General features: G+C 41.7%; 1 protein-coding gene across 1 annotated transcript; it reads left to right on the plus strand.

The window, feature by feature from the left end:
* Positions 1-4: 4 nt before the first annotated feature.
* PLAT (plasminogen activator, tissue type) lies at positions 5-16,061 on the plus strand. Its single transcript, XM_082779606.1, has 14 exons — positions 5-1,967; positions 6,006-6,089; positions 7,248-7,287; positions 7,756-7,887; positions 8,246-8,359; positions 8,721-8,895; positions 9,502-9,593; positions 9,839-10,013; positions 10,410-10,495; positions 10,854-11,049; positions 11,516-11,652; positions 11,741-11,881; positions 13,379-13,527; positions 14,459-16,061. Exons 2-14 carry the CDS (start codon positions 6,024-6,026, stop codon positions 14,615-14,617), a joined length of 1,662 nt encoding a protein of 553 aa, XP_082635732.1. The 5' UTR covers positions 5-1,967; positions 6,006-6,023; the 3' UTR covers positions 14,618-16,061.
* Positions 16,062-16,188: the final 127 nt, after the last annotated feature.

The following is a 16,188-nucleotide window of genomic DNA, read 5'->3' on the forward strand; positions in this document are numbered from 1 at the left end:
CCGCCCCGCCCCGCCGCCAGCCCTCGGCTGCGCCTCACGCCCCGAGTCCCGGCCGAGCTCCGCGGGGCTCACGGAGAGCTCCCGGTCGCCGCTTGCTTCCCGTGCGCGTCCCCCAGTTCTGCAGGGCGCGCAGAAACCTCCCCGACAGCTGTGCCGGCCGGCACGGCAAACGCTGCTGCAGGGCCTGGAGAGAGGCACCGCGGGGACGACGCTCCCTCCAGCCCCAGGGAGGCTCTGCCGGGCCCGCCTGTGCCAACGAAGCCTCCAAATTGTGCTGATCGGAGCTTAAAAAGGCAAAGCAGACTGAAGATGGGCTGAGCTGCTTGGCCCAGGGGGTGGCCCAAAGACTAATCAGAGGCCAGTAACTAGCAGCGTACCACGGGGGTCAGTACTGAGCCCGCCTCTGTTCAACATCTCCATTAATGTTCTGGATGATGGGGCAGTGTACTTGGTATGTTTTCAGATGAGAAAACTGGAATGAGTGGCTAATGTGCCAGAGGGTTGTGCTGCCATCCAGAGGGACTTGGACAGGCTGGAGAAAGGAGCTGGCAGGAACCTCAGGAAGTTCTGCATGGAGAAGTGCAAAGCCCTGCCCCTGGGTAGGAACAACACCAGGACATCCCAGGGGCCACCTGTCCGGAAAGCAGCTAGGCAGAAAGCTACCCGGAGCTCTCCTAGAGGGCATCAGGCTGAACATACACCAGCAATGTGCTCTCGACTGTAAAGAATGCTAACGGTATTTCTGGGCTGCGTTAGGCAAAGCATTGCCAGCAGGTAGAGGGAGGTGATCTTTCTCCTCTGCTCAGCACCAGTAAAGCCACTCCTAGAGTGCTGCAACTGGTTCTGAGCTTCCAAGTACAAGAGAGACATGGACATACTGGAGACAGTCCAATGAAGGGCTACAAAGATGAAGGAGATGGTGCATTATGCTATGAGAAAACGCTCTGAGAGTCAGGCTGGAGAAGAGATGGCTCAGAAAAGACCTTATCAAGGTCTATAAATACCTGAAGGAAGGGTGCAAAAGAGGACAGAGCTGGGTTTAACAAACCCAGCCTTAAATTCAGTTCTAAAACCACTCCACTCGTTTGGATTTTTCTGCCACACGCCGACAATGTAGTGCTTTGGGACTGTACCTTGATTGAGCAGTTTCGTTTTCTAAGAGGACAGTATCAGTCAACATTTAACTCTCTGGTCCTTAATACGCTAGTCCTTATTTCTAACCAAGGATCCTAAGTTTTGCTCATCGTCCCCACTTAACCTGGGAATTCCTTTGACCACTTCTCCCAGCAGCACTGTTCATTGCATGCTTTGCTCCACTTACCGGTCAGGGTCTCTGTGCCAAAGATGGATGTCATTCTGACATAGCGCACTGCTTTTGATTGAAGCAGGAGTTTCTCAGTATGAGGACTAAGCCTACAGACCTATGGCCATGTTAGAAATAAAACATTCATGCATTCGTTTTGGGCGCTGCCTAGGCCATTCTTCCCTCACATTCCTAGAAGCACAATGAGACAGTTCTTCATATGGGATACTTACTGTTCTCACTCTCATTGAAGCTTAAGTTGTTCAACGCAGAAAAAAAAAAAAATGTTTTGAAGACTGAATTTGCTCTTGGACTGGAATAAAGTATGAAGAAAGCAAACTGGCTGTAAAATCCAGTATTATGCCCTCCTGACATCAGCAAGCAAGCTTTTCTCCTGCCGCCCCACCCCCAAACATTCCCTAATGCTCTGGACACGAGCCACTCCATCCTAGGTCATCCCAAGATCCTGGCTGCTATCTTTTCTCTTGGGAAGGGAGGGGGGCGGGAAGCACACCCTCCTGCCCTCTTTAGTCTCCACCCCTTTCAGAGGAGTTTTAAGACGGGAGCTGATCAGAAAGATCATAACAGAGACGTGGAAAACAGAAAGAGGCTGGTCTGGGAAGGAAATCATCAGCAGAAAATAGGAGAGAAAAAAGCAAAAAAGGTATGTGCTACTCTACACCTGTTTCAAAAAGTTCATTTCCTGTTTTCAACGTTATTGGCATTATCATTAAATAGTACTAAATACTGTTTAATAAAGCCTACTAGGGTATCACGGTAGTTAACTAACAAAGCTATTGCTTTTCAGCTTCAGAAGATATATAATGCTGGATAAAACTTTCAGCTTTCAGTTGCTTCAAGAAAGCCTCAGCAAGCTATTCCAGGGAAAGGGCAAATGGCCTCAGGCTCTGAACAGCTAGCAGGGAGGAGCCTCCTGCACAGAGAACATTTTGAAAAAGAACTAGCAAAGGAAGAGTTACAAACATTCCAATGGTAAGGAGAAGCCCCGAGAGCCAGGCGTGAAAGGACAATTCATTGTCTTCCCAGGAGATCAGACTACACATTTCACCCCAGGCTCACAATCAGGATAATGGAGGCACAAAGGGGAGGAGGAGGGCGGGTTGTCTTCAGTTCTTCCTAAACATGATTCTTTTCAAATGACAGGAAATATTGAGAATGATTCCCCAAAGGAAGCCAGAGCTTGAAATGCCCGTTTTCTCCACTGCCTTCAAAGACTTCAAAATTTTAAATTATTTTCCCCAAAAGCAAGCGCTTGTCCACTGTGATATTCTAAAGAAAAGCAGTACAAGCCTGATACTCATCTGCTCAGTTTAGAAAAGGGATATGGCAGCACTTTCTCCAAAAGGCAGGAAAAGGCATCAAGGACCTGCAGTCCTCTGATCTAGACCAAGACGGTGGTTTATAAGCAAGGGAGCTGCTAATGCTATGGATTCAGAATCGAAGCAAGTATTCTATATGTATACCAGGTGACTAGAAGGGATGGGTGGGGGAAGCTACCTTTACTTGCTACCAATGATGTTCTGTTTGACCTTTATAAGCTATGCCCCTTTTTTAGGTCTTATGCCACATCTGTAAAATAATACACTCTCACTTCTTAGAAGAGCTGTTATTAATAAATTAATAGTCAAAATATGCAATTTAAAGTATTCCTGATGATGATGCTTCAGCAGAGACACTGCATCTGCAGCATTCCTTATCTGCATCCAATTCCAGGTCTGTATTGAGGTATATGCTACTAGCACAATACCTGTACCGTGTGCAACAACTCACGACTTGCTGATCTATGTGGTTAGCATGGAATATCCAATCTCCAGTGAAATACTATTACACGTTAGTCGCAATAATGTTTTTCCAGCTTACTCCATTCCTTATTGGCTATCATAAAAGGCATACATTAATAAAAAAAAAAAAAAAAAAAAAAAACAATGTATAGAGCTGGCTCTGTACAAGTAGAAAGTCCTCGTTGCAAGCCTGGTTATCTACTTCATCAATTCACTCCATTCTTTAAAACCTTCATACTGTTTTTAAAACTTTTGCTTTTAGCCAAGCCTCCTAATTCATCCCCCTGAGTTCTATTTCCCTCTTCTCCCTGTTTCTCTTTCAAAGGGCAATACTTCCTTATTACTCACATGTCTGAAGTGTGATTATGAACAAAACAGGCAGCTTCTGATTCATTTAGAATTCTAAAAGAATTAAGCCTGAGAACCTCTAAATTTAGGGTATCGTATATCCTTGTTTTACTGTACCTCACAGCATAGAAACAGAATGTCAGAACAACACATCAAGGCCTCTGTCTTATTGCTAGAGTATTTCTTGTTCAGAGAGGAAACAAGATGAAAGCAGCAGGCACAAACTGCTTATGAGAGCAGTACCACCAAGTACATTGGTTGAAGGTTTCTGCCTGGAGTCTTGTAAACATGCTATTTTTCATAGAGCCATGTGGTTTCTGTTTGATAGGGCTTATCATTCAGAACATTCCAATTGACTGGCATGGTATCGTACCTTTCTCTGGACTGAAAACAAACATCTGGCAAAACCTGTTACCACTTTTCCTTGCACAGTGGGACACCAGCCACCAATGGACAGACAGGCATGGGAGAGGGGAAGAAGGAAGAAAGGGCTGTAGCACTGCAACATGAGCTAGCCTGAACAGGGCGCAGGAAAAGTAACTGGAAGAAAGGATGCAGTATCTGACGCAAGGCAACTTCAGGGATACATTCTGTAGCACTCCACGCTAGCAGTATGTACAGCATAAGACTAGAATCTACTTGTACAGAAGATTATACAGCATAAACTTGATTATAACATTAAGCCACTCAAGTAATTCATAAATAGGGACTCCTTTCATGTCAGTTTCCAAGACTGAAATAGCTCCCTGTTTCTCAACCTCCCTTCCTTCACTAAAACTAGCTATAGTTAGTTTCCTTCTGGTATCAGGAACCTAGGACTTCTTCCAAGATATTAATTAGGCCAGCTCTGCCACTCCAATCTCCCCTCAAAAAAGTGTTGCCAGTGTTGCCTTGTTTCCAGAGAATCTTAGCATGTACCTCAGAAATAAAGTCTCTACAGTTCTTCATAGTTCTTCCCACAGAATAATGCTAACAAAGCAGCTCAGTCAGAGTCGTTTCACTTCATGAGTCTTTCATACGCAAGGTCTAGGCTAGCAGAATCTTGTTTCTTAAAGCAGTCAGCAAGAAATTCCAGCCTCCTCCACAGCTGGCAACAAAGGTGACTGGTGGTGCTAATAATTAGCAATTTAAAATCCTGCAGCTGTGAGATTCAGAACACATCCCTGCACAGCTCCAATAATGAGCAACAGCTGCAGGGATTAATTATAAGATAACACAGTGTTTGAGCAGCAGCCCAATAACTTCTGCGTGATTTTGGGTTATGCATTGCAGCTTTGGGAGCACCGCTGGCTGAGTTCAAATGCAGTTAGCATATTCCCATGAAGTCAATGCCTGTTTGGAAAACTCAGCTTGTTTTTTTTAAAGGCTTGCTGTGTAATGCAAAATGCTTGTTAAGAGGTCAGAAAGGACTTGAAAGTACATGGAGATTACTACAAAATCTGCATATTAATATATACCCCTGAGAGCTGCTCTGGACCACATGTATTTCATCATTAAGGTATGACCCAGAGACAAGACTTGGAGTAATTAATGCTCTCAGAAGCTGTTCCTATGAACCTCTTCAGTCTGACTTGCAACTTTGTCTCCCCTTCGTGCAGGCTAATCATGAGAAACCACTATCCAGTATGTTGTAGAGCAGCCCTAGAGACTGGGAATGGAAATGAGAGCCCACCCTCTGCTCTACCTCATCCACATCTCTTACCGCATAAATCTGCCAAAGCGATTTGAGGGAATAAAACATGCAGTTGTGATCGCATAGAAGTGACACACAGAAAGAAATGCTGTAACAAGGAGAGCACCAGATCAAAAGCTAGCCTGTCAGATGTTCAACATACTCTCAATTTTTAGCAAAAACATACGACAATAGTAGAAACTGAAAGCTCAGCAAGGCCAAAGAGGGAGAAACTGTAGAAATACTGAAAAATGAAGACGTAGCAACCCGCCTATCATCACCACCTACCACAAAGCATCCCCTATCATCACCATAGTCTCCTTGCCAACGCAATCCATCAGCAAGCAGCCCTCACTCTTGCCCAAAGAAGCAGCCTGGGCAGAAAATACAAACCTTCTTAAACAACAGTTATTAGCAGATTTCTGTGCCACTGCAAAAGATCTCTTGGATGGGACTCAGTGACATGAATCTCAGTTAATGCTTTCTAATCAACATTTCCTTTATTAGACAAGTCATCTCTTTAATAATGGGCATGATACTGTTGGCTTCCAGCAGCCTTGGGAAAAAGGACTTTCAATTTTCTTCTACAAGTCTTATTCTCCAGGAAACACGCTCTGAGTTTCCACCAGATCCAAGAGGTTATGCTTTAGGGTTGTAGGGTTTCTATGTTTATCAAATATAAGCGCAACTAGGTCCAGCCTGGCAGTTTCCTCTGTTCAGGGACACCAAGACAGCTAAGCCTAATTGCTGAGAACTGCAGAGTAGAAAGTGGGACTTAATGTAAAAAGCATTTTCATCATTTAAAACCTTAATTTAAACTCACTACTTCGGATGTAACTCACTCTGTAAAACATTTTTTTTTTTTTTTAACCCTCTATAGATAACTTGAGATCTGGAGATGATGTGGAAAACACTCCAATATCTCCTCCTGCTGATGGGAGCAATCACAATTACTCAGTGCCAGGTAAGGAGGGAAATAATGCTCTTGCCATCCACAGGCACTCAACCTTGTTTTCAGCAGCACTTCCTTGCTAGCGATTCCAGCTGTCTGCATCAGACAAAAGGAGGATCTCATTCTATCACTATAAATCAGAGGAAGGAAAGCCATGTGAACTGGTCTATGTCTAATATGGGATTTCTACTAATGTATTATCCTATCTGGTTTCCATTTCAGTAAGAAAGTCACTTCCAAATCTTCCTTGTGTATCTGTTCAGTCAGATACTATTCACAGTTAGGAAGAGATCCATCACAATAACCCTTTAATTTCCTTTCCGTTGGCCTCACCTTCATCATTATTCTCATGTACAACTAGCCATTGATGGTTTCCATGTCCTCTCATTCCACGCTTCACATTGCATAGCTTAAATAAACACTGCACAATTCTAAAGTTTAGTATCTTCTCAAAAAATTGTTATCCCAGCCTTCCTCTTTCTTTTTATGCTGTTCTTTCTTTTGTGTCCAATCAAAGTTTTCTAAATGGGTTTCATGCTTAAAACTTCAAAATATTTTATTTAATTGGCTGCAAGAAATTTATCTCTACCTTTCTCCTCTTTCCTCCCACCCCAATTTCAGTACTTAAGCATGATGGATAACAAGTGAAAGGCTTGTGCCAAAGGAAGGATCACATTCCGTTGCATACACGTGATCCAGTCCATGCTGAGCTCCTGTTATGACCAGCTAGTAAAATACACTCTGAAAAAAAAATCAAATCTCATCAAGGTACAAAGGCTCATGAGGAAACTGCAAGCAACAGCTGCTGGGCAAAAGTAACTGTTTACCTATATTTATGTCTCTGAAAAATATTTCCTTGGACCTCCTGCAAATAGCAGAAAGCTGACAAGCTAAGAGTTGCGATGCCCTAAAAGTACATAATCATTTCACACCTGATGCAAGTACAACACATCACCAAGTTCACATCACTCAAGTGACAAACAATAACTGTATCATCAGTGGTAATTCAATGATTTGCAGTTTTCAGTACCCTTGCTGAAGTACTGAAGGCACTTTTCACTACTCTGATTTGCAAGACCTCAAGAGGAGGACTGTCCCTTTGGAGGCACTTGTTCTCTCAGTTTTCTTAGGAGAGCAGCTACTCACAGAATTAACCTTCTTTGCTTGCAGGGCTGGCACATGCGTTACAAACGGGGAGCCAGATCTAGAGGTAAGCCAGGCAAAGTACAACTGCATTATCTGGAGCTTTATGAGCACAGGACAGAAAAGCAGATGGTGCTGAGGGAATAGAGCCTGAAAGCTGTTTTCTATGGCTGGGGTGGGGGGGGGAGAGGGGATCTGAGAATGGCAGATTCAGAAGGCAAAATACTGGAGTATTAATACCATCTACAGCTCAAAGAGCAAAGTCGGCCCCCCACCCCCTGTTCTTCACTAGCAGAACAGAATACCCAGTAGCATAATAGTGAGAGTGACAGGACAATCTGGGTCTGGGGAGGAGAAAGGGTTGCCTGGACCCGATGATCTTTCGAGGTCCCTTCCAACCCCTACAGTTCTGTGATTCTGTAAGACAGATGCTCCCATCATGGATACTTTTTATCCTGGAAAGAGAAAAGAGTTCTTTTGCTAAACCAAGTATTTTCAATGAATCTCTAAAAGAGATTCCTTTCTCTAATTACAGCCATTTGCACAGACTATTCATCTGGAGAAATTTACCAGCACAAGGGGAGCTGGCTGAGGCTCTCAAGGAGCCGAATAGAGTACTGTAGGTGCGACAGCGGTCGGAGTCGCTGCCACACTGTTCCCATCAGAGGTGAGTATGAAGAAGAAAAAGAAGGAAAGAGCAGGAGATGACAGACTGTCCATCTAATTGTTCTAAAGAGCTCCACCGTCAGGGAAGGAAATTATCACATGGAAAACCTTGCTTGAAATGAAAGCATTAATATACACCAAATCAGGCAGAACTAAGGAGGAATGAGCAAGAGGCTGAGAAAGGCTCATAACAGTGAACACGGAGAGAATGGAACAAAGGAAGAATGTGGCACTAAATATGTTTAGGCAGGGGGAAGTAGAGCAGGCTAAAGGAGACTGACAGAAGGACAGGTGGGTACATTGCCAGCTGCTTACTTCTGTGAATTCTAACTGTTTCTTGACTTTTCTTTCCTGCACAGCCTGCACTAGAAATAAATGCTACAATGGGGGCCAGTGTTCACAGGCATATTACTCCCCACAGCTCTTCGTCTGCCAGTGTCACCAAGGTTTCTCTGGGAAGCAGTGCGAAATAGGCAAGTATAATGTATCAGTTAATGGGAACAATGCTGCTCGTTTTAGCTATGTAGTGCAGAAAGCAGAGACTCAGAAACTACTGCTGTATACTGGGCTCTCCATTAAGGTGTCTCTTTTCACGGTAAAGCTTTTCTACAAAGAACCTTTGAGAAGGACACCTGGGTTGATCTCAGTGTCTCTCGATAAAACACTACATTTTGAAGCTGAAGATATTTGTATATCCTTGCAATTTGCTTGGAAAGACATTTTCACCAATTTACAATACAAGGCAGCTGGGAGCCAAGTTTAAGCAGAACAAGAGACAAGAGAAGCGGTGTGTGATGCTGTCCTTTCAGTAATGTTTTGTTCCCTTTTGCTCAGATACTGAAGTTAAGTGCTACAAAGATGCTGGAGTAACATACAGGGGCACGTGGAGCAGGACAGAGAGTGGAGTTGAATGCTTGAATTGGAATATTGATGGTTTGATGGACCAGACGTACAGCGGCCAAAGAAAGGATGCTGCTGAGCTGGGATTGGGTAATCACAACTATTGCAGGTGAGGGACTCACGACTCATGTCACAGCTGTAAGAATCTGCCCATTCTGAGAACCTGGGGCAAAAGAGAGGCTGTTTGATACCAGCCACAGAACACTGCATACAGGTGCACATACAGTGCAGTACGAGAGCAGCAACTGCAACTTCTATAGATAGATCTCAGCTTCTGATTTATCTAGAGTAGATGTTTATGCTGGACTAAAAAATGCATGCCTTTCTCACCCCATAGTCTTCCCTTGTGCCCATTTGCATCCTTCTCAGTGCCTAAAGCTCCCTTTGCAAGCCAGTTTCCTGCCACCTATGCCTGCAGATCTGCATGCTCCTCACAATTCTAAAATATAGTGCTTCCTGCAAATGAACTAAACTGCACAAACAAGTTAGCTAGCCCTGCTACCGGCTGTCTCATCCTCATCTCCACATATTCTTTGCTTTTATAATTAAAATAAGAATACAAATTACTTTTGGTGGTTCCGTCCACCTCTGCACTGCTGAGCAGGATCAAGTTACTGTACTAGATGACACACTTGAGACTAATAATGACAGTTTTATAATGATGCATAATGTCTTTATAATATCGCATAAATGCATTATGCATTAACTCTTTCAGAAACCCAGATGAAGACTCCAGACCCTGGTGCTATATCTATAAAGGGGGAAAGTACATCTGGGAATACTGCAGTGTACCCTCCTGTTCAAAAGGTACACGCAAGACAGGGAATGGACTTCAGAGCTTCCATGACTCACTGCATATATAAGGGTTCTCTGTGGACTTGTGTAACTGAAAAGTTGGTATTGTCATATTAAATCATGTTTAAGCTTTTTATATTTATGACACAGAGAGACTGACATAAGTAGAGCTAATATATAGATGCCTTGACAGAAATGACAATAGGAACAGCTGATGGTTTACATGCATCAGTTAACATGCAGCTTTCTTATTGAAGTTGGGAACAACAACTGCAAAACTGGAAGAGGCACGGATTACCGAGGCAGTCACAGTGTTACCAGTTCTGGAGCTACCTGTCTGAGGTGGAATTCTCAACTCATTGTTAGCAAGCTATATACTGCATGGAGAAGAGATGCTTACCAGCTAGGCCTTGGCAGTCACAATTTCTGCCGGTATGTATCATTATAGAATGAATTTAATAAATAAATAAATAACAGTAAGCTTTCTTGTGGTACTCCTGAGGCAGGGCATGTTGTTTATATGGGTTATTAAAGCCAGGTTATTTAATCCATGTTGTTTACATGGTTTATTAAAGCAGGGGCAATACATTACAGCGGAGAATAAAGCTCACTGCCAATAGTAATTTTCATTCCACTTGACTTGTGTATACTTCCCTAACACTGGACTACATTAATAGAAATTCCACACTGCCCTGTGCTCTCTGTATCTCTAGAAAAAACAAAAAGAATACAGTCAGATCCCCACCTGCTCTCTTCAGGTGTCTCCTTCTCCCCAAAATCCCTGCAAACCTGGTGATTCAAGTTTTTCTTCTCCTTCCTGTGCTGCAGGAATCCTGACAATGACAACAAGCCCTGGTGCCACGTACTGAAAGGAAATCAGCTCACATGGGAGTACTGTAACGTGCCTACCTGTTGTAAGGCTCCTAACAGTCCCAATTCTTCTTTCTTTGAGGCATTACTGTTCAGAGTGTTGCAAGCCTCTTACAGTAAAATAAGAGGTGGGAAAAAAAGCTGCTTGGGGTAAATAGGGATTCTGTAGATCAGCTGTTATAGAAGTACCTTATCTGCCAGAAGAGAAGACTGCAGAACTGGGAGACAGAAAAGACAGGGTTTCTTTACTATATTGTTTCAAATCTATACAAGTTTCCTAAGAAACAGGAATGAGTCAGATACTGAACAGTTGATACCAGGCTGCCTTGATATGCAGTGACAACTAACAATCTCTTAACTCAAACTCAGTGCAGAGTTCCTGAACACGTTTGTCATCCACAGCCACCTGTGGCACACGGCAGCATAGAGTACACCAGTACCGCATAAAATTTGGCTCCCGTGCAGACATTGAAGCTCACCCATGGCAAGCTGCCATCTTTGTGAAGTATCGCCGAGTACCTGGAGAGCACTTCCTTTGTGGAGGAATTCTGATCAGTTCCTGCTGGGTTTTGTCAGCTGCTCACTGCTTCGAGGAAGGGTGAGCTGAGGATTCAGTACTGTCTGGGAAATCATACCAAAAATTCTGGAGAATGGAAGCATCCAGGATTAGCCTTACTGGAAGGGTGAAAGACTTGAAAAAGCCATTTACTCCACAAAGTAATTCTATAGAGTTAAATGTGACCAACAATATAGACAGGCAAACTGGCTGTATGGCATTAAGGTACCACAGCAAAACACCAAATAGCTGAAGAACAAAGCTGTCAGTATAGAATGCAGAGCCATCTGAAACTTGGTAACAGCAACAGCCTTACAGAGGAGGCTTGCCAGTGTGGCTCTAAGCAATTACTGCAAAAACTAAGGCAAACAGGACATCTGAGGTTAAACTGCTTGGGCAATGACGTAGTAATAGTGCTAAAATAAGCAGAAGTTCCAACAGCACATCTTCAAAGAAAGGGTCCATTCCAGTTAACACAGGAAGAAAGCAAAACTCTTTCATTTTTCAGCTTTAGTACTGATCAGCTGAAGATTGTGCTGGGCAGGACTTCACGAACAACTCCTGAGGAAAATGAACAGAACTTTCAAGTGAAGAACTACATTGTGCATCAGAGATTTGACTCCGAAAATTATGACAATGACATTGGTAAGAACTTCTTTGACATCATGATTTGATAGGTAATGATTTGCTCGAGCTTTATGTTAGTCAAGTAGTCATTTTTTTCCCTCTTCAGCTCTGCTGCAGTTGAAATCTGATACAAAAGACTGTGCTATTGAAACAGACACTGTCCGTGCTGCCTGCCTCCCAACACCAAACTTGCAGCTGCCTGACTGGACTGAATGCGAGATCTCTGGTTATGGCAGAAATGAAGAATGTAAGTAGAAGATACACCGGGTACAAAGTCAGGTCCCCCTGTCCTCAAAGAATTCAAGCCCTTAGTATTGTTTGACGTCTGACCCCCGCAAATAATTTTGTGGGCTTATATCAGCACTCCAAAACATACACGTAAGTGAAACACATACAAAAAGAAGTTCTGGTCCAAGTTATTTCATTCATCTGAGATCTGTTAGCAGCATGGGCTAGTGGAGTCTTCCTTGAAACTTTCCAATAGTAAAAACATAGAAAATGACAGAACGTATAAGAGAAAAACTGCAGTCAAAGCTCCCGCATTTCTGCTTTACTGAGATATTTACTGCATTTAATATTAAACTTAGACATTGTCATTCTGACAGAAATCCATTTCTGTTGAGATTTACAGTTGCAGGTAGTTGCATTATTCTAAAAGATACATTTGCTGTGCAGTGATTAGCAAAAAAGCTAAAAAGTTGATGATCCTAGACATATATTATAAGGCCAGCTAAATGAATTAGAATAGTTCAGTTGGAAGGGTCTTATGAAGATCATTAAATCCAACTGCCTGAACATTTCAGGGCTAACCAAAAGTTAAAGCATATTACTGAGGGCATTATACAAATGCTGCTTGAACAATGACAGGCATGGGGCATCAATCACCTTGCTGGGTGAAAGGTTTTTAAAAATGAGCTATTTTAAAAAGCACAGCCAAACAAAAAACAGGAATAAAACCTGACTGGAGACATACACTGGCATTTTCTACTTATTTTGTTTTATTCTCTTCAAATTGTAAATGCTGAAGCAGTGACTGTGAAGCATCTGTCATAACAAGTACAAATCATGATTTGTGCTGTTAAGGTTTTTGGAACAGACTTGAAAATTTAACATATGAGCATACCATATGCTTTTCGAGCTAGTCCTTCACATTGCTTACAGGGAGTACAGAATAAACTCATTCAGAGCAAAGGGATACTGCAATTGTAATTCAAAACTGGACTGAAAAACAATCCTGCCAATGTTCAGCTTTGTGAACACACAAAACAAAAATAAATCTATTCCATTCTAAAATAGCACATGTGTATTCCTATCCAGTTACTCAGTGTTGTGTACAATAAGGCATCTTTTTTTTCTTAACAAAAGTTTAATACTAAAAAGTCAAGGTTACATTTCATGCAGGTAGTCATTTTTAGATGCAGTTACTATGACTTCATTTAGATGTAATTTGTGCAAAGATGACTTATTCATCCAAGAAACCTAGCGCTCTTTATTTTGCACCCAGTAGGAACCTCTGTAACATTGCTAATATTGCTTGCTAAGAAAGCAATATTCTCTCTCAGCTAGATTAAAGTTGTTCTCATGAGGAAAGCAGAACCCTCAAGAATTAAAAAAAGACCCTTTCAGCAAGGGAATTTTGCCACCCTCCCCTCCTGCCAATAGCTAGTTCCATATCTCTTCCCCAAACTGCAGAAATTGAATTGCAAAGTTTTTATAAGTATATATATATTCATGTCCCTTCCAGTTTCTCCCTTCTATTCAGAGCACCTGAAAGAAGGGCACGTCAGACTATTTCCAGCTAATCGGTGCACAGCACAGCATCTAGACAACCGGACAGTTACAGACAATATGATATGTGCAGGAGACACGAGGAACCTTGACGACGCCTGCAAGGTAAAGCCAGCTCTGTTCCTCTTTTCTTTCTAGGTCTGTCCTTTATAGTGTGAACAAACCAAACACAAATCTTCAGAAAATAATTTATTTTCTGCATTTGACTACATGAAATTCTAGTAAACTTCTGTTCAATAGAACAGAACTGCTGGGTCCTCTTTCATTTTTTTTCTCCTTTTTTTCTCCCCTCTCCTCATAGCTGAGAATGCAGGCCACATTCAATCAAGCAAATCAGAATACAGACTGAAAATTCCAAATACAGGAAATATCACAAAGCTGAGCAGGAAACTCCACCTCAGCAGGGTTTCCTAATATTTTCTCTTATGTGAGCCACCAAAACATTCATCAGTAGGTTCTGTAAGAGATGTAGGTGCCACTCTACTGGAAAGCGGAGAATAAAATAATAAAGATGAAAAGATAGGGGAGAATGAGCAGCTGTAACATGAGAAACAGGAGAACATACATTAAATTATAATACCTAAAACAAAGATTGACATTTCTTCAGTTTCAACATCTCTTTAATGTTCATGATTTACTATTACTCACAAGAGTATAAAGCAGCCCGGACCTTTATAGTTTGAACTTTATAGTTGTTGGGTTTTTTTTGTTGTTCTTAACAATACATCACCTACATTTCATAAATAACTGCCATACAAAGTTAGACACTTCAGTATTAGATTGTTTTCGGTCTCTCCCTGATACAAAAGAAGCACTAACGGAGGCTGCCTGGAACACAGAAGTTGCTTATGTAAAAGTGTTGTTACTAAGAGCATTAGAAGCATGGTGTCTCTTGATTTGTGAGTATATTAAATGGGATATTTAGGAAAACACAAGAGATGATACCTAATGCACAATTAAAGGCAGTGAGAGAAAAAAACAATACAAAACACAAACAAAAAAGGAGATTCTTTACTAACCTAGTGCTTCTCTGCAGGGTGACTCTGGAGGGCCTCTGGTCTGCATGAAGGATGATCGAATGCATCTAATTGGAATCATCAGCTGGGGAATAGGTTGTGGTCGCAAAGACATACCTGGCGTTTATACAAATGTGAATCGTTATCTTGACTGGATTCAGAACAACATGAAATCCTGAAGAAGAAAAATGAACTATCCACAATCTTGTGACCATGCCCTTGCAAATTCCTTTGGAGTGTTTTAAGGATATTAACAGGGCATCCTGGTTGCCCAGATGCTTATGTCTGTGAAAAAGGAAGACCCATGCCATGTGTGGTAAGGGCACATTCTCAAATTACTCCCTTTTCCTCACCACAGGTTATCAGAAGCAGAGTCCTTCCCCTCATCCCCCTTATATCTCCAAGCTTTGTCGTTTCATCAGTCTCATGTGTACAACTGAAAACAAACATTGGCTTGCAAAAAGAAAGCTATATTGTTTGGGGAACGGGAGTGAGCAGCAGGCAAAGGGGACAGATTTCATTTCCTGAAACTTTCATCTCCCTCTTTTGAGGGAACAGGACTCAAACATTGTCAAGGATGCTCAATGACACATGGACATACATCTTCTATAACACTGCCCCAGGGCATATATGAACGTATTTCACAAAGGGGATTATTTATTATTCAAATTAATTTCCACAAACCCCTTCTCCTCTGCCCCCCCTTGGGGGAATATTAATTTTCTAGCATTTAAAGCATGGGACAGAGAAAAGTTTCTCCCTTTGAACAAGGGGCCAGAAGAGAAAGTTTTGTGATCTCATGTGGAATAACAAGAACATGTTTTAAAAGTGCAATGGAAAGACACGTACTTTCTTATCCAAAACACAGCTGAGGTGAATCCTTGAAGGGAGTCTTGAGTTTGAGCCCTCACTTTGCACAGATTCTTTCTAGCTCAGGTTGTTCCCATTTGGGACTCACAGAGCAAAAAGAACATATTGTGTAATGACCACTTCACAAACACACTGCAGTAACATTTTTATTTTTATTTCTTTTTTTTTTGGGGGGGGGGGAATGAATAATCTTCTGATGTATTTGTCTATACAATTCTGAAATTTATTTTATTCTTTTTAATACTACGCAGGTATTTTAAGCTGTTCTGTGCTTGTCTGATTTAACAATAAGCTTTCCACCACTGTAAGAACAACTGACAGGTCTAAACTCGTCCACTAAAATATTAGAATCTACACTTACCCACTGAATTTACAACTACACTCTGATTAACACAGGATCAAAAATGGATTTGCAAATAAAAATGTTATTTCTTATTTGGCTCTAAGTTTAAAGTAAATTTCAATCAAGATTAAGTTCTTTCCTTATGAAATTTTACTTCATTATTTAATGAAGTAAACGAAGTAAAATTATTTGATTTTACTTCATTATTTAAGCGGATTTCAGACTCCAATAGATATAGCACAGCTCTAGGTGTGGGCTACTTATTTCCATATCAATGTACAACTTGCTTGTTCAGTTTGGAAAAGATTAATTAACAGAATCTAAGAGATCAAAACAAACACAGGATTGTTACATGTTATAAAGAAAATGTTATAAAAAAAAGAATTAATTTTAGCTCTTCAGACAACAATTTATTCCCAAGCTTACAGAATCAATTGTATGAAGACATTCGTCTCTCTAAGGTACCCACTATCCAAGGTCCAGTTGTCATAATTTACCTTCATCCTCAAACTTCAACTTTGCATCTTGTAAAGACCA

This window comes from Aythya marila, assembly GCF_965140915.1.
Source record: "Aythya marila genome assembly, chromosome: 26".
Classification (NCBI taxonomy): domain Eukaryota; kingdom Metazoa; phylum Chordata; class Aves; order Anseriformes; family Anatidae; genus Aythya; species Aythya marila.